Here is a 22,824-nt window from a genome sequence, read left to right on the forward strand (position 1 = left end):
TAAGGGGGGGAAAAGGAAAGGCAGGTTGGAGACAGATCAAGGAGGACCTTAGGTGCCAGAATGAGAAGCTGGGCTTTATTTTCTAGAAAGGAAGGAAGGGTTGGATGGATGAGTGGATAGATGGATGGGAAGGTTCATGGGTAGATGGGTGGATGGATGAGTGCGTGGCTGGCTGGCTGGCTGGGTAGATGGATGGATGGGTGGATGAATAGATGGGTAGACAGGTGGTGGATAGGTGGGTAGATACATGAGTACAGATGTTATTGAAATGCCAACACAATCCTCCTTACATCCTGTTGACAAGCAATGCAAATGAAATAGAAGATCAGATTATAAAATGACAGGGAGGTTAAAGAGATGTCTTAGATCAGTGATTCAGCAGTAATAAGTGATCAATAATGTTTTGAATCCAACAAATAAGCCTGACAACATCCATGTTCACCTTGAAGATAATGTAGAGGGAGAAAACAGCTCAAAACTGAGTGGCTTCAGGTTTTCCTAGATGTTGGTTTCTCAGGAAGGCAGCTTTGTCATGCTCCCCAGGACACAGACTCTCACCCCTCCCCCTGCAAACGTTTCTCTCATCTGTGAGTAAGAGATGCACGGGGGAAAAAAAAAAAGTAGGCCAACATCAGAGACGTAGTCAAGAAAGATTACTCCTGAGTATGCTCTGCTTCCGCAGAGACTCAGCCCAGCGTTCCATACCATCTCCTGCCTTGGCCTGGAGGCCGGAGAGAGGGGCCAGGACTGATCACAGATAACAGGAGAGTCTGCAAAATGGCACTGGGCACTGTGTGTTAACTGATATTGATGATGATCAAAAGCAAAGCCTTGTGAATGTCAGCATGCTTTTTATACTAAGGCAGAGGAGTATCCATGTTTTATAATTATTTTGGAATGTTTGGGAAAAATATTCTAAAGGCATGTAGAGTGCTAGCTCTCCCAATGGAGGCAGCAGAGTGGAATGGCTGAGAGAGTCACATGGACCAGCTCTGTGATCTCAGGTAAATTACTCACCTTCCCTGAGCCTCTGTGTCCGAATCTTTAAAGTGGGGTTAATGATGGTGCCTCCCATAAAGGGCTGATATTAGGTTTAAATGAGGTGTTGTCTGTAAAGCACTTATCATTGGGCCTGGCACATGCTAAGAGATCAAGAAACGATAGCTGTTATTGTTGTTATTATCCATAATGATAAGCATTATTAGTAATAACAGTACTAAGCATTATTATTAACAATAATATTTAGTGTTATTAGTAGAGATTCAGAAACTCCTAGGCTGACATATCAGGTCACTTATTCGTAGCCATTCCAAGGTATCTCGTACTTCCTCAGACCTGTTATTTTAAGCATTTCTGAAAATGAAGGCTTTTAGCTCACACAGGGTCCCAGAGAGATGCTGGGAGTAATTACAGGGGAAAGAGGCTGACTCTTATGGCCTCAGCACCTTGCCGGGCTCGTGGGTAGGCATCAGTGGGGCCCACCACTGCCCAGAGCATCTGATGAGTGCTTCCAGAGCCTGTCTGTCTCCTTGCAGCCCAATATCCCAGTCCTGGCAACCGGAGGAAGAGTTCAGGGCTCAATTCTGCATTCCAGCTTCTTGCAAAAACAAGTAGATGACAACATTTGGCATTGCAGCAACAGGAGACGTAAATTAGTTTGGGAAGGGGAGGAAAAGAAGGCAGGTGTCCAGGAGTGGGGAAAGGAAGACAGCGGAGGAGAGGAGAAGAATAACAAGCTTCCGGATGGAAGGTGGGGCCGAGTCCAGGCTGAGGATGATGTTTGGTGGCAAGGGGTGGTGACGTGACACAGCGCCAGCAGCCCAGTTATTGGCAAGCTAGGACATGGCCAGGAGAAACAATGAGCCAGTTAGCTGTCCAAGCTGCTGTGTTCAGGGATAAGCTGACCCTGCAGGACAGACTGGAGAAGCCGCATCCTTCTGAGGCACGCCCTTAAAGCCTTTGCTTTGGAAATAAAAACACAATCGCTTTGGGAGATGGCCAGTTCTTGCGTATATCATATAGTTAAATAGGGAACATCTGTGGGTCCCAAGATTTGCTGTTCGATGAGAAAACAAGCCAGAGTCTATAAAAGCAGTGGGATTTGGAACTAAAAGAGAGAAAGGCTTTTGTTTTTATTTAGTTTAGTTTGTTTGTTTCCTGTTGTTTGCTTGGAACCCCAGAACTAGGAAAAGCATGGAATGTCCCCAAAGGTAGCCCGACATGAGGCCATCTAGCCGAGCAAAGAGTGAGAAAAGAGACAGGCCTTGCTGCGCAGCGCCTGACAACATGGGAGAGAGGCCCGAGGCCCCGCACGGATAATCGAGAGTTGAGGAAACTCTGCCTTATGCCCTGCCTTGAACTGTCCTAAGGATTGTTTAGAATGGCCTCCTCTGGAGAGGTGAAGAGGGAGTCTTATCATTAAAACCCAGCATTTTAAGATGGCATTATTTTCTAGACATTTGGGGCGACTTTAGCATTGGAAATGACCCACCTCTGAGCTAGTCTGGGGGGACAGAGACATGCCGTTTACAAATAGAACTTTTCAAATACCACTCATAAAGTCCTAGGACCTTCGGTAATATTTTTGAGGGTTTTCCCTTGAAAGCGTGGTTAACGCTGCCTTGAAAACTAAATCAATCACCCATGGCAAGATTTTTATGGCAAAGAAATTGATTTTACTCAGGAACTGTTGTGTCAAAAAAATTCTTGCCAGCTGGTCCCTTCTTGTCATGAATGTGTATGTGTTTGCAGAAAAATGAGTCTCTTCTCTGGCTTCCTAATGCTTCTGCATATCAGTTAGCTCATGCCCAGGCATTTATGGAGCTCCTTTTGTATGCACGTCTTCCTGATCAGCACTATGGGAAGCCGCAGTCCCAACCTATATGAAGCTTATGCCCTAATTGGTTGGAAATTGGTCCTTTCCCAGGAGCTCTTTGAAAGCTGGTGCATGGCAGAGGGTTTTCAGAAGCTTGTGTCACTCTGTGGTCACTCTGGTATGATGAGACTGACATAAGCACAGATTATATCAGTATTCTTTCACATAAGTGAACACGAAAATGTACTGAATCCGGTAAACTGGAAACGTCCAGAGATAAGTCTTGTTTAGGCATCACTAGATGCAGGATGCCAGTGCTGCTGTCGAGGCCTAGACTCTCCTTGTGGAGGGTAAGACAGCTGCAGGCAGCCCAAGGCTCCTGACGTCCCAGCTTAGCGACCCTAGAGGACAGAGGACCTGAGAAGATGGTTGTTAAAAAGCTCCCAGGGAAGATTCTTATTGGCTCAGCCTGGAATACGTTTCTATCTCTGACCCAATCACTAGAGCCATGGTGCTGGAGCACTCTAGTCAGGCCAGGTCCCATGACCCATGGCTATGCCAACAGGGGTCAGTCCCACCATATCTCATCTCTTGTTATCGGAAGAAAGAGGGAGGGAGAAGGGAGAGGTGGCTGTCAAGGCTGATTTATTTCTAGCAGGGCAGGTGGGCCAAGAAGGTGCAGTCCAAGGAGAATTAGAGCCTGCAAGTGGGGGCAAGGGCCAGGGATGCGGATCCCTACACAGGTGGTGAGAAAGAGCCAGACAGCAGGCCCTCCTTCATACCTTCCCTGAGGGCTGCACTCATTGCTCTTACAGCGTTGCGATGGCTTCTTTCCATCTGTGTGCCTGTGCTGGAGAGGAAGAACATTTCCTCTGCTCTCTAGGTCCTTCTGGCTGAGCTATGAATTAAATTGACATGAGACAGAATAACAGGAGAAAATTAAACCAAGCCTATACCTATACCTGGGAGAGACCCAGGAAAACTGAGTAACTCGCCAAAATGGCAGAGGTTCTCATCTTAAATACCATCTTCAGCTACAAAGGAGGATGTTGGGGGTGGTTTGGGGCTTCAAAGGGGAGGAAGGCAACTCACATGGAAATGGAAAAGCAAATGTTTGGTAGATAGCACTGTGGCAAGAGTGGGCTTAGCAAGGACCCTCCCAGTCTACTGGATGCCCAGAGTTATCTGTGGTGATGGCCTGTCCTGGGAACAGGCCTTTATTTTAAATTTCTTTTAGGCAGTTAGAGAGAAGGTCAAAGTTTCTTTCAGAGTCTTTTGTTCTTGAGAATACTCAAGGTAAGGCAAAGAGACACATTTTGGAGTGGCCAATTCTGATCCCCCACACCTGTACCTCGTGCTAGACCCTGAGGAGCAGACCATAGAAAGTCATTACAGGTGCCAACTTTGGAGTCAGACCAACTAAAAGCTGAATCCTGTCTCTGCCACTTCCTAGCTGTGCAACCTGGGGTAAGTCGCTCAACCCTTCTGAGCCTCCAGCCCTTATCTGTCAAGTGGGCATTATAATAGTACCTACCTTAAAGGTTTAAATTAGATAATGTAAGGCCGGCCCCGTGGCCGAGTGGTTAAGTTCGCCGGCTCCACTGCAGCGGCCCAGGGTTCGGATCCTGGGCGTGGACATGGCACTGCTCGTCAGGCCACATTGAGGCGGCGTCCCACATCCCACAACTAGAAGGACCTGCAACTAAAATATACAACTGTGTACGGGGGAGTTTGGGGAGATGAAGCAGAAAAAAAAAAAAAAGATTGTCAACCGTTGTTAGCCCAGGTGCCAATCTTTAAAAAAAAAAAAAAAATTAGATAATGTAAGGGAGTGACTTTGGACAGTATTCAGCAAATGGAAAGTGCTCCATAAATGCTAGCCACAGTTGGTAAAGCAGGGACCATGTCTCATTCAGCTTTGTGTTGTTGACAAAAATAATCCATACCCAATCTGTAAATGAAAATTGAGCTGAGTTTATTCTGAGCCAGATCTGAGGACTGGCTTAGCCTGGGGCCTTTCTTCCCTAAGGAAGGAAGGGCACCAAAGAAGTGGGGGTGTACAGAGTGGTTATATACCCTCAAAGAGCGTGTAGCACGTATGATTGAAATGTCCCTTTTACAATAGTCACAAGATTGCTCTGTCAGCACAGAAATTGATGGACATAGAAATTGATGGACATAGAAATTGATGGACATAGCAGGTAGTAGGTCTGCTGTCTCAGTGGACATAGCAGGTCTGTTGTCTCAAGCTGGGTGGTCACAGGGTGGGCGCAGCAATCAATTCCTAGCCTAGGGAGAGATGCTTATCCTTAAGGAAATGCCACTATGGGGGAAGTTGCATCTTTATCTTAAGGCCATTTGTTCTTGTCTGTGGGATATAGGAAATGCATAAAGCAGATATACGATGCATGCACAATGGGCCATGTTAGGCCCCTTTTGAAAAACAAGGTCAGGCCTAACTAGGTTTATGCCAAATGGCTTCCTCATAGACTCCAATATCCTATTGCTTGCCATTTGTTTATCAGTGTCTTTAGTGCCTAGTTGAGGCTGGTATCTAGTAGGTATTCAATAAGTGCTTGTGTAAATTGAATCAAAGCTAGGTGAGGAATTGGCCACAGGGGTACAAAAGGAAGTAGTGCAGGCAGGAGGATGGGTTCAGGAGGTGCTAGGAATCCACGCAGGTAGTGGTGTCGGGGTCCTTGGAGGAGCCAGGAGCTTTGGTCTCAGGAACCAGATTCTTCAGCAGCTCTCAAACACTGGGATACGAGAAGGATGCTTGTTGAAAAAGGTTCCATTCAGCAGGTCTGGGATTGCCGTCCTTGATGAGCGCCAGGGGCTTCAGACAACCACCCCCTAAGTGACCCACTGGTTTCTGGGTCATAAACTCACATGCCTCCATGGGCCAGACAGGTGACGTGGACGGGCGGTGCTGGGCACTGTGGCCAGCCGGAGACCACAAAATCCATCCGAAGGGGCTGCCATATTCTAAGTGAGGGTTCAGTGTTGCCAGATCTTCTGGTTTTTCAAGAGAAGCTGGAAAATCAGGACTTGTAAGGGGAATTTCCTGATTTTTAAATCCTGAGAAATGAGTCAGATTTTCTGCAAACACTGAATGGCCAAATAAAACACGTCTGCAGGCCAGAGAAGCGGCCACTTGGAGCCTTTGTCTAGGGCAGTGGTTCTCACCCGGGGCAATTTCGTCCCCTAGGGAATATTTGGCCAAATCTGGAGATAATTTTTGTTGTCACAACTTGGGGTGGAGCGGGGAATGCTGGCTACTGGCATCTAGTGGTCAGAGGCCAGAGATGCTGCTAACCATCCTATAATGCCCAGGATGGCCCCCCCACCTCAAAGAGTTATCTGGCCCTAAGGGGAGTTATCTGGCCTTAGCTATGGGCAGAAGAAAGAGGCAGGGCCAGAGACACCTGCCACCTGGTTTTACAGACTTACTTGGGTCAGAGAGTCAGGGTTCTGCCCTTTCAATCTGAGCAACCACAGTGGCGGCCATGGCTGAGCCCTCCTTGGCCCAGCGTAATCATTTCCACAGTACCCACACTTGCTGTGCATGAAGCGATGACCTCTGCAGGCATGAAAGTCATGCGAGAAATGCGGACAGTGAGTGCTAATACACTGCCACTTGGGTCCCCAAGGGCTGGGTGTGATAGTCTGCTAGAGATTCTCAGGGTTTTGGCCTCCTGATCCTGGTGGAATGTTTGGTTTGGGTTCCTCATTCAGTAGTTTCTGGAACTGTAGTTGAGAATATTTCCCTTCCCAACCATCCCCAACCATAAAAAAAAAGTAAAATGCCTTGGAGTCCTGTGCAGTTCAGTCATTTTTGCTGAGCACTCACGCTGTGGCCAGCCCCGTGCTTGGTGCTGAGGGGAGGATGAGCAGGGCCTCGGGCAGGTTCCATCTGGTGGCTTCCAGCCCCGCCCCATCCAGTCCACTCTCCACACACCAGCGTCTTCATCTCTCTGAAGCACAGTTCTGATCGTCACTCTCTCCTGCTCAAAAACCTTCAGTGGCTCCCCATTCTGCTCTGAAGGAAGCCTGCGTTCCATCAGCCTCTGTGATCTGGACCAAGCTCCATTTTAAGCTTATCTTCCGCTATCCTTTGCTGAGCTTCTCTCTTTGCAAACCAGACTTTTCTCTGTTTCCAGTCTCCATGCCTTTGCTTGGGGTGTGCCCCTTGCCTAGAATGCTGTCTGGCCATTCATGCAGGTGAGATGGCTCTGGCTCTCCCTCCATCCTCTTCATCACTTCGTCCCATATCACTCCATCTTCCACCCTTTTATACTCTTTCTGCCTTGGGGTTATATGTGTTCTTGACCATCAATGCTGCCAAACTGGGAGATTCTTAAGGGAAAAGTTAGTAAAAAATTCAACTTTGTATTCCCTTTTCTGGGCAACTTCCTGGCCTTGTCTCTGGCATCCAGTGGGTGTCGATTCAGCCTGTCCTACTGTCTCCCAAGCTCATCATCTGTGCCTGGCACGGGGCCAGGTGCTGCCATATGTGTTATCTCTTTTCATCCTCACAGGGACTCCATGACACTCCTGACATCATCCTACTTTTACAGATAAAGAAAGTAAAGCTTAGAGGAACTGTCACTTCATTTATTCATAGAGTCATTCAACAAACGTATTTAACGAGCACCCACTATGTGACAGGCTCTATGGCGTTGCAAGGACGTAAGAGTGGGGAAGCGAGATTTTGCAGATCGGGAAAGCTGGGAAGCAGACTTGAGGTGTCTGAATTTAGCATTCAGCAGAAGGATTAGGGAGCGTTCTTGGGACCCGCACCTTGGGAGGGAAGGGGAGGGAGCAGGGTGGAGTCAAGCCTTACTGGCAGTCTTAGCCAGCCCTGTGGGGAGTTGTAAAGATGGAGGGACCCTTCAGAGCTGTCCGAATTGAGACTGGAAGGGCAGGCCTCTGTGCCCCACACAGACCCGTCTTTGGATGTGGTGTCCGTCTTTGGAAGGGATGTCACCTGTCTTCTGAGGCCATCCCTGAAGGGTGCTCTTGGCTGGGGGCTGTCTGCTGCCAGCCCTGCCAGTGGCTGGGGGATCTGAGCGTCACCACCCCAGAGAAAGCCTCTTTGTGCTCCTGGGGTTTTCATTCAAGTGAGGAACAAAGGATAAATGAATAGACGAGTAAACAAGCAAGATCATTACACTTCCCTTTCCAAGCGCAGAGAAAGACAGAAACAGGTGCTCATTTTGCACATGAGGAAGCTGAGGTACCCAGAAGTTAATAGCTGAAAGCCCCACCTCCAAACCTGGTGTCTGTGCCTCCAAATTCAGCCGTCTCTCCTGTCTAACCAGGCCTGTGCTAGTTGCACAGAGCCTGAAAGTCTAGCTAAAGAGCTGGGTCTTGATCCTGCAGGCATTGGGCAGGGGGGGCTTTGGGGGAACACAATGAAAGACATTTGTAGGAAATTACACTGGCCCCGGCCTGCAGAATCAGAGTCAAAAGTCGGGGACTTTGTTAAGGGGCAGCTTTAGGAGTTTGGGTCCTGCAATGATGACGTGCTTGCTCTGGGACTGGTGGTGGGAAATGGGTCCCTTAGGATGCTTTTGGCTGCAAGTAACAGAAAACTCCAACTCAAAGTGCCTTAACCAACAAAGCCACAGAAGTAGAAGTTCACTGGGAGGCAGGCTCTGGGTTCAGTTCAACCAGTTTCTCAGGAGGTCATGAAGGAGCCAGGTTTCTTGCTCTCCCACCCAAGGCTGCTTCCTCTTCTGGTCCTAAGATGCCTTCTTGTAGCAACTGGGGCTCCGTGCTTTTTTGCCAGCACTTGGTAGCCAAACTAAAACCTTCCCCTCAACCATCTAAGTCCTTCTCTTCTGTCTAGTTAAGTCACATACTCACCTCTGGACCAACAACACATACCAGAATCCACCGTCTCAAGTGGGGATGAAGTCAGCTTCCCTGAAGAACTCAGCTGGGTGGATGCACACAGCGCCAAGTTCACGGCTCCATTCGGAAGCAGGACGGGCGAGAAGGAGGCTGGGGAGGGAATCAGCATTGCCTGCTACAGGGAACCAAGGATGGGGCAGTTTGAAGGCAGGACGCAGTGACAGATTGGATTGAGGAGGGGTTAAAACAAGTGTCAAAAATAACTCCAAGATTTCCAATTGCCATGCCTGGGAAGATGTTAGCCCATTGACCAAACTCAAGGCGATGGGGAAGGTTCTGGAGTTTGCTTTTGGATAATTTGAGTCTGACGTGATGAGGGGACATCCAGACCTTACTGTTCTGCAACAGCTGAGGATACACATCTTTGAGCTTTGGCTCAAGCTCGTGCAGGACAGAGCCCAGGAGAGAGGACCGTGGAGATGGTGACGTGGCTGCGGGTCACCGAGAAGTGGCAGCTGAAGTCAGGAGGGTGTGGGGAGCTGGCTGGGCAGGCCTGTGAAGGCAGGGCTGGTGGGAGTTTTGGAGGCAGGACTTTCCCCAGAAGAGCTGCTTCTAGGAATTTATCTGACAGGGGTCCCTGCCCGTGTGCCCAGTGACTGGGGACAAGGATGTTCACCACATCATTGTTTGAAATGTTAAGAGACTAAATGCCCATCACTATGGAGCTGGTTAATTATGATACTTCTGGTATATGGAACCTCAAAGCAGCTGTTAAAAAGGGGGGATGCAGGGCCAGCCCCGTGGCTGAGTGGTTAAGTTCGCGCTCTCTGCTTTGGCGGCCCAGGGTTTTGCCAGGTCGGATCGCGGGTGCGGATCTGGCACCGCTCATCAAGCCATGCTGAAGTGGTGTCCCATATAGCAGAACTAGGAGGACCTGCAACAACTATGTACTGGGGGCTTTGGGGAGAAGAAGGGGGAAAAAATGGGAGGATGCAAGAGCTACGTGGGCTGCAAAGGAAAAACCTCTCAGATATGTTGTTAGGTGGAAAAAAGCAAGGGGCAAAGGTGTGTATAGAATACTCCCATTTGTGTTAAAAAAGAACACGCACCATCCAGATGTATGCTTGTACATCCATAGACTCTTTCTGGAAGGTATCAGAAGAAATGTAAAATAGCAGTTGCCTCTGGGCCGGGTTCTGGGAGCCTGGGCGACTTACTCTTTACTTTTTCCCTTGCTGGCTGTTCGACTTCCTTTAACGATGTTCCTTTAACCCATCAGAAAAGTTAGATCATCAAAGTAAACACATAAGGAACTGGGGTCCTGGGTGTCAGAGATGTTGGTGAGACTGATGACCGAGAGGAGGCCACAGGAGGGTGTCAGAGACTCTGGAGTCAGCTGTGGGGCAAACATCAGGGGGAGGGGCCGCAGGGGAAACTGAGGCACAGACTCACTGCTCACTCCTGAGAACCAGGGAGGACAGAAGGAGGTGGGGGATAGCTGGTTGGTTCCTCCAGCACCACTGCAGATGCACGGGATGCTACAGAAGGCTCCCCGTGAAGTCTGCACAGAAGGTTCTGCTCAGGCTCTGCTGAGCTTTTGGGTTGGGTCCCCTTTCTTTAGCCGCCAGAGCTGGAGGTAGGTCTACGCAGACCTCTGGAATCGCCCTGGAGCTTTTGCTATCTGTTCAGAGATGGCAGGCCGGGGCTCCCTTCAGACAGTGATTCTTGGCAATTCCAGGCCCCAAAGCTTGGAGAAAGGCTGTGGGCTGAGAAGAAGGAGCTGAGGAAGGCATCATGTCTGGTACTGAGCCTTCCTCAGTTATTGCTGAGTCCGGGGGCTCCTGACCCGCGTGGGGGGCAGGACGAAAGCTGGTCTCTGCCTGTCAGCCGCTGGTCATGCTTGAGGCTGAGGGAGCTGAAAGGGAGGGTGGGATGACTAAGCTCTCAGGGTGCAGACATCAGGGCTCCGATTTTCAATACAGAAACTTCACGTGATGGTCCAGACAAACAGGGAGACTATTTACCAAAATAATAATAATAATAATAACACATAAAGTAATGGAGAATCCTAGACTCTTCAGGCTGGGTGGAACCTGGAGATAATTCGTTCCTTGTTTTCTGAATTGCATCCCTCAATATCCTAAACATGTAAGCCACCTTGTGGGTGAGCTTTGAGGTCAGCGACACTGCACACGACAAGCCGCCTTATAAGTCCATGCCCGTGAGGGTGCAAGAGCTGATGAGAAGTCTTGCAGTGAGAAAGCCTGTCTGCCTTTGTTCAGCCAGCTTTTCCCAAAAGCATTTGGTCACAGAAACCTCTGCCTCTTTTTTAGCGTAGCGCACAGCAGTGACCCCCAGACCATTTTGGGAAGTGATGCGTTAGTTTAAGCTTTTTATTTTATAGATGTGGGAACTAAGGCTCAAGGCATGTGACCAGTCAGCTCGATCTCCTGCCTCGTGCTCCAGGGGCCGCCTGTGAACCTGTACTGCTCACCATGAATTGAGATGCAAGATCATCATTTCTCAAAATGTGGTCTGTGGAACCCCACTCTCATGAGATGTTCATGAGTACTGACCTAGGGACACATACTCTGGTCAGATCAGCTTAGGACCCACAGAATTAAAGCAAGATGAGCAAGTTGATTGGCTGTGGGGCTTCTCAGAGTCTTTACTCTGGTGATGTCTGTGAATCACCCATGTAGGAAGCTGATGTTAGGGTTCCCCAACTTACATGGCCAGGGGGTTCCCTTTGCAAGGAGCCGCTCTCTGTGAGTGCATTTCATAGACATGAGTTGAGGAATTCAAGTCTAGATCCATGAGGTGTATGTTGATTTCTGCACCCCTTCCCCACCCAGAGTATTCCTGCCCTTTCTGTGTTGAAAGGAAATTGGTCATTGCAACTGGCGACCTTCTCCCCCTCTGACATTTGTTCTTCCATATTCCAGAGCAAGGAGATTGGCCTGCAGATGCATGAGGAGCTCCTGAAGGTCACCAATGAGCTCTACACAGTAAGTCCTGCTCAGACTCTGCTGCTGTTTGGGGTCGGGTCTCCTTCCTCAGTGCCCAGGGTCAGACAAAGGCTCGTCAGAGATCTGGGATGACCCTGGGTGTTTTTGCTGTTTTGTGCCTGAGTGACGAGGTCATCATGATTGGACGGAATGACTTGCACTTACTGCTTCCGATTCTGTCCCTCTGGGAGGCGGGGCCTCGGCATGTTTAGTTTGTATAAGTTCATGAGAGATTCAGATGCCTGCCAGCTGTGGGAATGTGTTAGCTACAAAGCAGAAGACACAAAATCGAGGTCGGGTAGGGGGATGGGAGGGTGGAGTCAGGTGGGACAGGCTGAAGTTGACGCCCGTCCTCACTGACTGTGGGACCCTGGACAGGCATGTAGCTCGTCTGGGTCTTAGTATTCTCATCTGCAAGATGGACCACGTTCTGAGGACTATGTGAAGTCATGGGGGTGAGCATGCCTTGTCATCTCTGAGGAGTAATTTCAGAACATTACAATTTGGCTCAGAACTGATCTTGCTACCTATGTGGAGGCGGGATCTAACCGGACTTGGGAAGGGGGTTAGAATCCAAGAAGGCGAGTGAGTGGGGACACAAGCACACCAGGTTACGAGGCAGGAATTCACTGACTGTGCTTCAGGAGCCTTTGGCTTCCTTGGGGGAAAATGTGGGGAGCCCCAGGGAGCCTGGGGGAGCAGAGCTGGGCAGCCCCAGCAGAGAGAGCTCCAGGCCCTTCACCCCTAAGACAGTCAGAGTAGAGTAAAGCCATTATGTTTGAAATAAGTGGGGGTTCCTAATAGTCCTCATTAAAAGGGGGGGTTCTCTGCTAAAATTGTATTTGAAAATCTCTGGTATGACGGGAAAGAAGAGCAGGCTGTGAGACGGCCCCTCTCTTCGGTATTATTATCTTTCCACATTCATGTCCTGTGTGGCCAGCAGACAGTGGACTCCTCAGGGGCCAAGAGCCTTTGCCCAAGAGCCTGGACCTCAGGTCAGAAGCCTGCCTCAGACTCCAGCCAGCTACGGAGCTTTGGGCAAGGTATTCGCCTTTCTGGGCCTCAGTCTCCCAATCAGTAAAATGGGGGTGAGAGTTCCTAGAAGTGAATTGATGAAAGTTGAAACTCACATTTCTATGATTCCAAGTTGAGGAGCAAAACGTGAGTCCTGGACAGTTTTTAGCGGGGCTGTTGCTTCAGGTAAAGGAAGAATTGCTGCTTGAGAACACACGTGACTTTGAGTCAGCTGGGCATTGTGGGGGAGAATCGCCTGGAGGTTTAAAGGCAGAGACCTGGGTTCGAATCCAGTTGTTAAATAGAAATAATACTAGCTACTTGTTGCACACCCTCGTGAGAATGAAAGGAGCTCAGACATGTTAACCATGTTTCGAACAGAGAGAGCAAAAAGGCAGAGTGTATCAGAGGTCTTATATCACTCTCGTCACCTTTTACGCCTCCTTTGCCGAGTGTGTAACGGGCCACAGTGGGGGAGGGGCAGTGATGAATGTGCAAGGCTGGTGACGTGGGGTTTTCCTCCTCAGGATCTGCAGAGGATTTGGCAAGACCAGGCGTTCCCCAATCTAGGTCCTTTTTCTGTTCCTCAGGCACCCCTTTGAATGGATCCCTCTCCTCCATGGAGTTCCAACACCTGGGTCCACCTCCCGGGACCCCTGAGCTGCTCCCACCCAGGTCTCTAACCTTTCCTCTGGGCTCCAGCTGGGATCCTCTTCTGGATGCTCTCAGCTTACCCCAATACCTCCCCCTCGGCTCTTGTCCCCTGCCATTCCCCCTGCCATTCCCCCAGCTACAACCACCTCTTCCTCCTCTGCCTGTCTGGGTCATACTCATTTTTCACACCCAGACCAAACTCCACCACCTCTAGGAAGCCATCACCTATGGGCTTCGAATCACAATGGCAGTTAAAAAAAAAACCTTGTAGTATCTTTATTGTCTACACCCTATCTCCGCAGTTGGCCTGTAAACTCTCTGGAGTCAGAGCCTGCTGAGAAACACTTAAGGCTAAGACTCAGTTTGAACCCAGCTGTGTGGCCTCGGGCAAGTCACTTCACCTCCCAGCTGGGTCAGTGGGGAGGTGATAGAACCATTCTCCGGTGTGGACTGGACAGGGCAGGCCAGGGATCAGGGATCAGGAGGGCGGTGCTGGTGCCCAGCGCAGTGATCCCAATCCAGCAGGTGCTCCACGTGCCTCTGCTCCTGCTGGCCCCAGGCAGGACAGCTGGACGGAAATGCCACCGGCGTCAGAATCCAGGCCGGGCAGGCGGGCTGGCCGCTGCTCGCTGTGCTCAGGGCAGCCTGGCGCCGGCCTCGGAACCGGTGGAGGAGGAAGGGCCAGGCACCTCCCCAGCTCTCTCCTTATGCCGTTAGTGGAGTGAGAGCTTTGGGGTGCCAACAGTGCCCCGCCCCCAGTCATTTGTTGACTGCACACTGAGCCTTCAGTAGTTGCCCAGAAATTCAGTTAAATGCGAGCATTTCTGGCTGGCTGGTGTGGACCTAGCGCTGCAAGAGGCACCGCGGCAGGCTGTGAACATTTCAAGAGTTGGTCTTTGAAGTGTCTTGTACATCCTTGGTGTTCCCGGGGTGCTTGTTGAAGCAGAGGAGGGAGGGAGGGAAGGAGGTGTATATGAATAAATGAAAGAGACTGGTGGTGCCTGGAAGGAGTTTAAAATCTGGGCCAGGAGACAAGAGTAAAGTATATGAACGGACGGTACAGCAGCCCAAGACAGAGCATGGCATGTGCTGGATCCGGGGCCTGGGAGGGAGGGCACCTAGACCGTGCGCCCTGTAGGGGCCGCGCTGTGTTCTCCACAGTGTGCCTGGAGCCTGTGGCAGTGCTGGCACATAGTAGGTGATCAGTACATATGTGTCGAGTGAAGAAATGAGAGGGAGAGTGTGTACGTGTGTGAGAGATTGAGGCTTCAGGAAAGAGATGGCTCCAGACGGGCCATGATCAAGGGTGAGTTTTGACCTTGGTGCCTTTGGATGAGGAGGAATCAGAGAAGCAGAGGAGAAGAAAGGAAGAGAAAGGGAATTCCCAGTAGGAGAGGCAACCTAGGATCCAAGCAGAGCAAACTTACAGATGGACGTGGGTTGGAATTCCTCCTGCACCACCTACCAGCTCGGCCAAGTCAGTTAAGGCCTTTGGACCTCATTTTCTTTATTGTCAAAACAAGGATAATAGTAGCAACTGTGGCTGTTTAGTGAGTGCTTAGAATGGATCTCACACTGTATTAGGACTTTATATGTATTATTTAATTAACACACATTTGCCAGATAAAGAAACTGAGGCACAAAGAAATAAAGCCTTGCTTAAGACCTTTGTATCAGTTATTAATTGCTGCATAACAAACCAAGTCAAAACTCAGTGGCTGAAATTTTATTTGCTCATAATTCTGTGTGCTGGAGATTTGGGCTCAGTTCACCTGGGGCCACTGACATGGCTCCCTGACATGGCTGCAATTTTCTGGCCAATTGAAAAAAAAAAAAAAGAGCCCAAAGTGGGAAAATCCCAATGTGTAAGTAGTTTTCTAGCCTCTGCTTGTGTCACATTTGCCAATATCTCATTGGCCAGAGCAAGTCACAGAGCCAAGGCCAGAGCTGTGGGGTGGAGAAGTAAACGTCACCTCGTGCTGAGAGTTGCTTGCAAAGGGCCATGCCTGCAGCCACGGAAGGAGCTACGTGGCCATCTTTGCAAACAGCCCACTGCAGCCACCCGGCTGCTAAGGGCACTACAGACCCCGAGTCCCAGCTTCATTCCTAGGGATTTATTTCGAGCACGGTTTAGTTACTATGCCTGGTTACATAAGTCTTTATTCTCCTCCTCCTCCCCCAGCCCCAGAGGCATGACCATAGGGACTGAGGAACAAATGACAAAGAGAAAGGATTATCCAGTAAGCCCCACTTTTTTTCTTTTAACATCGATAGAGAAGGCGGTGGTGGTTGTGTTCAGGGCTACTACTAGGCATAGCGATGATGGAGGAAGTGCTGAAGGCCATCCATCACTCACTCTAGGGGAAAGGCTTGTCACTATCTGGGACCAGGGAGGATGCAAGACTTCAGGGCTGGGCATTTTGTTAGTTCATTCATTCATTCAACAAACCTTTTCCCTGCCCATCCTCAACACCTCGAGGTGCCCACTTTTCTAAAACATGCCAGCATGTGTGTGCACGCGCGCGCACACACACACACACACACACCCCCCCACCTCACCTCCTTTTCTCTGAACTCCATCAGCCATATATTAGCCTGGAGGAAAAGAGGGCAGAGGTCGAGAGTGTAGCCAGTGTGCTAATCGTTTCAGAAGAGGCAAAAACAAAACAAAACCCCGCTCTCTTTTCATTGTTCAGCTAAAAATGTGTTCAGATTTTCCATATAGTTCTAGGTCATGAAACGCGTCTGTGGTGTTTTGAACTGACAAACGTGGCAGCATTCCCCGCAGGGCCCCTCCCCTGTGCTCAGTGGCTCTGCTCCAGGCTCTCCCAGGCAGGGCTGCAGGAGGAGCCCCGAGTCTAGGTTGGGGCGATGTGGAGAGGGCCGGAGGAGCGGCCACACGCAGCAGCAGCTGGGGACAGGGGGACACTAATTGGAGTGATGAATGGGCTCTACTTTTCCCTTGTTCAAGCCTTGATCTGATTGTGTGTTGGGCTCAGGCGCAGGAAATCACTCTGGGCCCCCAGGCAAATTTTGCAAAAGTGTCTCCCTCCTAATGACCCCCTCAGGCATGCAGGTGGTGGCGAGAGCCTGAGACTGAGCCCAAAACCTGGGTACTGGTCCCGGCTCCATCCCGGACTTCCTGTCTGTCTCCATTCAGGTGTAACCACCATGGTGTCATCTTGTCATTGGGGCCTCTGTCATTTAGTTAATATTTTTCTTTAAATTGACTCACATTTTTTTTTTTTAATCTCTCTCTATCCTAATTCATAGAGGTTGTGTACTGGAAAGAGCAGAGGTTTTAGAGTCGGATAAGCCTGGGTTCCAAGCCCTGTCACTTGTCAAACACTCTGCCCCTCCCTAGAATGTGGGGATGTTACCAACTCATCTGTCTGGATTGTTCTGAGAAGAGCGAGTGGCAGAGAGTGTAGCCCATGCCTGACAAACATCAGTGCTAAATCACTGCATTTTATCAAAGAATGAAGCATAAATATCTTTCCTATTGAGTTCTGAATCTTTCCTCTCTCTCTCATCCCCCATTGCCACTGGGCCAGCCCGAGCCCAAAGAATGTTTTGTCTGAAAAGGTGCAGCCACCTCCTGAGGGCTCTCCCATCCCCCAGGCTGGCTCTCTGTTATACAAACTCCATGTTCCAGCCAGAGGGACTTTCTTTTTTTAAAAAAATTGCTGAATATTTAAATATAGAAATAGATAATACACTCAGTCAAAAACAATAATTAAACAGTACAGAAAGGTACACAAGGAGAAGGGTGTTTCCTGTGGCCCGACCCTTCCGCCCCCACCACATAACCTCGGTTACTAGTGTCTGGCTTAGCAGTCGCTCCTTGCAGAGGTATTTTCTTTGTCAATCAGCATACATGTCCGGACACATCCCGCCCTCCCCAGCTTAACACAAGTGGGAACAACAGGCCCCACTGGTCTTCAACTTGCTCTGGGGGTTGTATTTTGGAGATGGTTTCATATCACTAATAACTAGAGCCTCCACTCTTATATGGTGCTTACCACGTGCGGGGCACTGGTCTAAATGCTTTACAGGTCTTCACTCATTTCATCCTCACCATAAGCCTTTGAGAAAGGTGGCTGTATTACTACCCCATGTTAGGCACAGAGAGGCCAGGTAGTCAACCCAAGGTCACCCAGCTGGGTAGTGGCAGAGCCTGCTCCAGGTCTACTCCCCAAAGCTACTTATATAAATACACCCAACTATTTATATAAATGTATATAAACTACTTATACACATTTATTTTGGAAGAAAATGATATTTCACATTAGTAAATGAAAAACAACTTGATATAACCAGAAAGTTCCATAAGTTAAATGAAAATAAAAAGTGCTCATTCTTGCTGGTGCCTGCAAAGCATTGCCCAGTGGTGCCCATTGCCACTGGTGCCCAGTAGGGGCATTAGACATGTGAGCACCACATTGGGCATTTCCTCCTGGTATAATCAGAAGGATTCCGAGAGAATTGAAAAGGGTTAATAACATGTCTGTAACACCTAAAAATCATCTTGCTAACACAGGTGGCTCCCATCTCACACTTCGGAAACACTGACCCCTGCAAGTTAGCTGGGCTCTGGGCCTCGATTTCCCCACCTGTGGAATGAAGGCACGAAGCTAGAGGAACTTTGAGGCTCCTCTCAAGCTTTTGTCTCACACCAGTCTGCCCTGTGAGGGAGATGAGGGCATGTCCCAGACTCAGGGCAAGGCAGGCTCTGCCGGATGATCACAGCCTGCTGGCCAGGTTGTGCCCAGTTTCATCCAGGGATGGAAGTGGTCTTAAGAAGAACGGGGAGATGAGGTTTCCCTCCACACAACCTCCTCATCTCGCTCAGCTCTCCTGCCAAGACACTCACTCACTCGCTCAGCACACCTTTCCTGAGCCTCCACCAGGTCCAGGCATGAGACATGGCTACCATGTGACAGGTGTCTGAGTGGGGATATGGACACAGCGTGAGGTGGGGTGGGGCGATGAAGTCTACCTGGGCATCTGGAGGGCAACAGAGAAGAGGTGGCGTCTGATTTGCATCTGAGCAGCAGTGGACTGTCCTGGTGGAATTGGAGGCAGAGGGAACAGCACCCAGGGCAGCAAAGAAGCAGCGAGGAGCAGCCCCTGTCAGCCGGGCAGTGTTATCTGTTTGTGGGTCACACACTGAGGTTGGCCAGTTGGGTCTAGGACTGATACGGGTAGTGGGGAGGCTAGAAGGGAAGGAAGTCTGCCTTTTGGGGTTCATTCAGTAACAAAGGACAGGAATCCGATTCAAACTGGCTTATGTAAAAATGACAGTTTATTAAACCATGTGAGGAGGTAGCTCAGGCATAGCTGGATCCAGCTTCTTTAATTGTCTGTCTCCCTAGGAGCGTGTATATTCTGTGAGGCCAGAGACCCTGTCTTCCAAGTAGTAGCATTTCCAGCAGCTGGTATAGTACCTGGCACATAATAAACTGCTGAATGAATATTTAATGATTGAAGGAGTAGCTGTCCTCCCCCACACCTCCAATAGGCTCCCCAGATCAAGGCGGTGGGACTGTGCCTCCTCCATTTTATCCTATTCCCTCCCTCACTTCCTCCTCTCTCCCTTTCCTTCTTCTTTTTCCTTCCTCCCTTCCTTCCGCCCATCCATCCACCCTTACACTCACCTTTAAGAATCAGTCTCTCTCCGTCTTTTGGTTTTGGTTTTCTCTGTGTTGGCTTCATCATCAGGCCGGCTTCTCCCACGTCGTGACAAGATGGTCCCGCCACTGCAAGCTCACCTTCCATCAGCTCAGCGCCCCCTGGTGGGAAGAGAAGCCGCCCTTCCGAAGGTGTCCGGCAAAGCCCCAGGGCTGTCTTTAATTGGCCGGGGTGGGATCATGAGCTCCAATCGCTGTGGCCAGATTAACATATTGTGTCCTGATTGGCCAGACCTGGGTCTCATGCCCACCCCCCGAGATTGGAGGGCGATGTCAGTTTCTCATGAACCGCATGGTGTGAGAATGGTGGAGGGGAATTTTGGGGATTTCCTCAAAGAAAATCAGGAAGCTGTTCCAGAAGGAGGACTGGATGATCCTAGGCAGAGGAAAACACCAGATGTCCACCGAGGGGGAGTAGCTGCGGCAGGATAAGGCGGCGGCTCCACTGGCTGGTACTCAAACACACGCCTGAGGTTCTTCTACCTGTAAGCTCTTCCTCAAACCTGTTTGGCTCCTGCTCCTGGGCTTGATGCTCACACTGCTCCCTTTGTTTGGAGTACTCTACCCCCACCCCCACCCCATGCCCTGTTCACCCAGCTAACAGCTACTCTTCCTTCAAGGTTCAGTTTAGATGTCACTTACTCCAGGAAGCCTTCCTTTAGCTGTCTGTACTCCCCTCATAATATTTATCACAGCATGTGATAATCACTTGTATATTTGTCTGTATCCCTACTAGAGTGTGTGTCTGTGAGGGCAGAGACTATCTGTCTTCCACACTGTAGTATTTCCTAGTCTAGTACCTCCCACCTAGTGAACGTTCAATAAACATGTAACAATTGAAGGGGTAGCTCTCTCCCTACCCCCAAATATATTCACCAGGTCAAAACAGGAGAACTGTATCTCGCTTATTTTATTCATTCTCTTCCCCTCCCTCCATCCCTTCCATCTGTTTACTAATTCACCCATCCATCCACCCACCCACCCACCCATCCACCCATCTACTCACTCACCCACCCACCCATCCATCCATCCATCCATCCACCCACCCATCCACCCATCCATCCACTCATCTACTCACCCACCCACCCATCCACCCATTCATCCATCTATCCATCCACCCACCCACCCATCCGTCCATCCACCCACCCGTCAATTCATCCATCCAGTGCCTTCATTCATGCAAATATATATTGACACTTGCTGGGTACCAGTCTCTGCTCTAATACAGGGAATATGATCATGATCAAGATCCTGGCCCTCATGGACTTTGCACTCTAGTTGGGATGAGACAGTTTATAAACATGCAAAATGAATAAATAACATAGCGAATTTAAAGTCTACAGAGAACGTAGGCCACACAGGGTGTGGGTGGTCAGACTGAAATTTAGGGACTTCTCCTTCCCTACAGGGATGCTTTTGGCATGCATTGGCCCAAGGTTTGACCCACACACAACTCTCGGATGGTCTAGGGCCAGCCCTGCCCCTGGAGCAGAGGACGTGCATGGGGACTACATTGCTGAGAACCTGTTTTCTAACAGCTGATCCTTATCCTGTCCCAGCGTGTCCCTTTATTGATGCTGTCAACTTCCGGATTTCCTTTGCCTTCTTTTGCATTTAAATGAGGGTCTGACGGGCTGTGCACATAATACTTTCCTGTTTAATGATCTGACAATTTGGGAAGATACAAAAGGCAAAGTGTATACAGCAAAAGGTGGCATGATTTACCAGAAAAGGCAACATCCAGGGCTCCGAAGGCCCAGCCTCCAGTCTCAGCTCTGCCTGGCTTGCTGTGACTTTGGACAATACACTTGCTATTTCTGCGTCAGTTTTCTTCAGTGTCAAGTTAGTATACCAAGATTTCTGGAGGGCTTCTGTGAAACTGAAGTGGCTCCAAGAACAGTGGTCTCAACTTACTTGTCCTACAGGGGCCTTCTCAGCCTGTGCTAGACTTTTTCCAAGGGCCCCTCCCTGATAGGGTCTGGAGGGCTGGCAAATGAACTCTCATGTGGCATTAAGCCCAGTGAGGGGCCCTCCAGAGATCCCAAGTTGAACACTAGGTCTCAATGACTTGGCCTCTGCTCCCTTCCCAGCCCCCACACTGCTGTCAGCCAGTCACTTGACAGTCGCAACTTACTGAGCACTTTTCTCTCTACCTTCTGTCTGGTCTTCACCAGGGGCAAAGCAGGGATGAAATGGTGTCTCCTTCACAGGGTTTTGTGAGAAATAAACGAGTTAATAGATGTAAAGTGCTTAGAACTAGGCCTGGCATGTAGCAGGAGCTCAATCAGTGCTAGCTGCTAGTGGCATTGTTGTTATTGCGATCACACTGCCTCCAGGATGGGGGTAAGGATCAACTGAAATGTCCCTTGGGGATAACAGAAAAGTTTGCAAACTCTGAAGTAATAGATAAGTTTAATTATTACTTAACACATCCTGGACTGGAATACTGAGCAGACTGTTCTAGGCTATTGAGCTAAGGACCTTTCATGCTGAAGCCCACGTTTCAGGTAATTAAATAAAGGAAACATCTAGAGGATTCGGGGTATAGATAGTTAGACTCATTTCAGAGAGGTCCCCAGGTAAACTCTTGTGGCAGCTGCCTGCCATAAGTCACCCTGGGCGATCAAGTTCGCTGTTATTCTTGGGATCAGGGATTGCCAATTGGATCAGATAGAGTTGGGCCCCAGGGTCATCAGGGCTGTGCTCTCCAAGCGTGGGATTTTTGGAACTTGGTTCAGAGACTGTAGTGGGAAATTTGGCTTGTTGGAGAGCAGGAAGAACACGCTGTGGTTCAAGAGGAGTAGAAAACTAGGCAAAGGAAAATGTGAGGCTGAAAACGCCTAGCTGGGATGCTGACCTTGAGTGAGTACCTGGATGGACGCATGGGGGATTGGACAGGAAGATGTAGTTGCAAATGGAAATGCTCTCTCTTCCTCTGCACTACCCAACGGGGACGACAGATTAGTGGTGAGATCAGCAGAACTCAGCAGCTGAAATAGAAAAAATGGATTTAGCAGGAATCATTGAACCCAGAAAGGATGCGGAGTTCAGAGATGAACACCACCAGCAGCATGGTGGAGAAGCAAAGAAACCAGTGGTGTCCATGAATGCAGAGGGATAGGGAAAAGCTTCGAGAATGGGGAAGGTGGCCCTGGAAACAGATTCAGCAGGCATTCCCAACTCTTAGCAGCTGCATTATGTTCCCGGAGCCATGGCAGAAAGAACATGATGGAAAATAGGCAACTGCTTTGGTAGTCTCTAAGCCTGCAGTCATTCTTTTTGGCCACTAGATGTCGAGAATGCGTTATCTGGCGCACGTTCTGGTCCAGTGATTTGTTGGAAGTAAGGTGAGTGGAACTGGCCTAAAGAGTGGACAAAATCAGCAGGAAGGGTGTTTCTAGAGGCTTTAGGGAAACCGCACATGAGCAAAAACGGGTGGAATGCAGAAGAGAGGTCTTTCCACCAACACACGAGGAAAAGTGGATTGCATTCTTTTTCCCATTTGTTGTTTTGAAATTTTAGAATGTTTTCAGGATAAAAGAAGGGAAAAACATAGGATAGAATAAAAATGTTCACATTAGCTAATGTTCTCTAGAGTTTGTAGCATTTTTCTGAAGTCAAGTGAGTATGTTCAAGGTTCTTAAACCCTCCGCCCAAATCAGGGACGATGATGATGATGATGGTGATGCTGATGCTGATGCTGATGCTGATAGTAGCAGCTAATGCCTACATGGCTGTTACTATGTGGCAGGTATTGTTCTCAGTGCTCTACCAAAATTAACTCCTT

General features: G+C 49.4%; 1 protein-coding gene and 1 long non-coding RNA gene across 11 annotated transcripts in view; one reads left to right on the forward strand and one right to left on the reverse strand.

Annotated features, from left to right (window-relative positions):
* SRGAP3 (SLIT-ROBO Rho GTPase activating protein 3) overlaps nucleotides 1-22,824 on the forward strand; it is a 245,826-nt gene that overhangs the window by 142,140 nt on the left and 80,862 nt on the right. For 8 of the 10 annotated variants that reach the window (XR_011527372.1, XM_070576653.1, XM_070576655.1 and 5 more), the window contains one exon: nucleotides 11,617-11,679. Coding sequence is in view for 7 of the 10 variants with exons in the window: in XM_070576653.1 (XP_070432754.1) it covers nucleotides 11,617-11,679 (63 nt within the window). In the remaining 3 variants the exon portion in view is untranslated. Of the gene's footprint in view, nucleotides 1-11,616; nucleotides 11,680-19,282; nucleotides 19,523-22,824 lie in introns of those variants that run through there. The other 2 variants (XM_070576660.1, XM_070576659.1) reach the window with 2 other exon arrangements.
* On the reverse strand, nucleotides 18,635-19,171 carry LOC103559117 (uncharacterized). The gene is made up of 2 exons (XR_546902.2): nucleotides 19,005-19,171; nucleotides 18,635-18,794 (listed from the first exon to the last, which is right to left on the reverse strand). It is a non-coding gene; the product is annotated as an uncharacterized lncRNA (long non-coding RNA).

The sequence above is a fragment of the Equus przewalskii genome, chromosome 15 (genome assembly GCF_037783145.1).
Source record: "Equus przewalskii isolate Varuska chromosome 15, EquPr2, whole genome shotgun sequence".
NCBI lineage: Eukaryota > Metazoa > Chordata > Mammalia > Perissodactyla > Equidae > Equus > Equus przewalskii.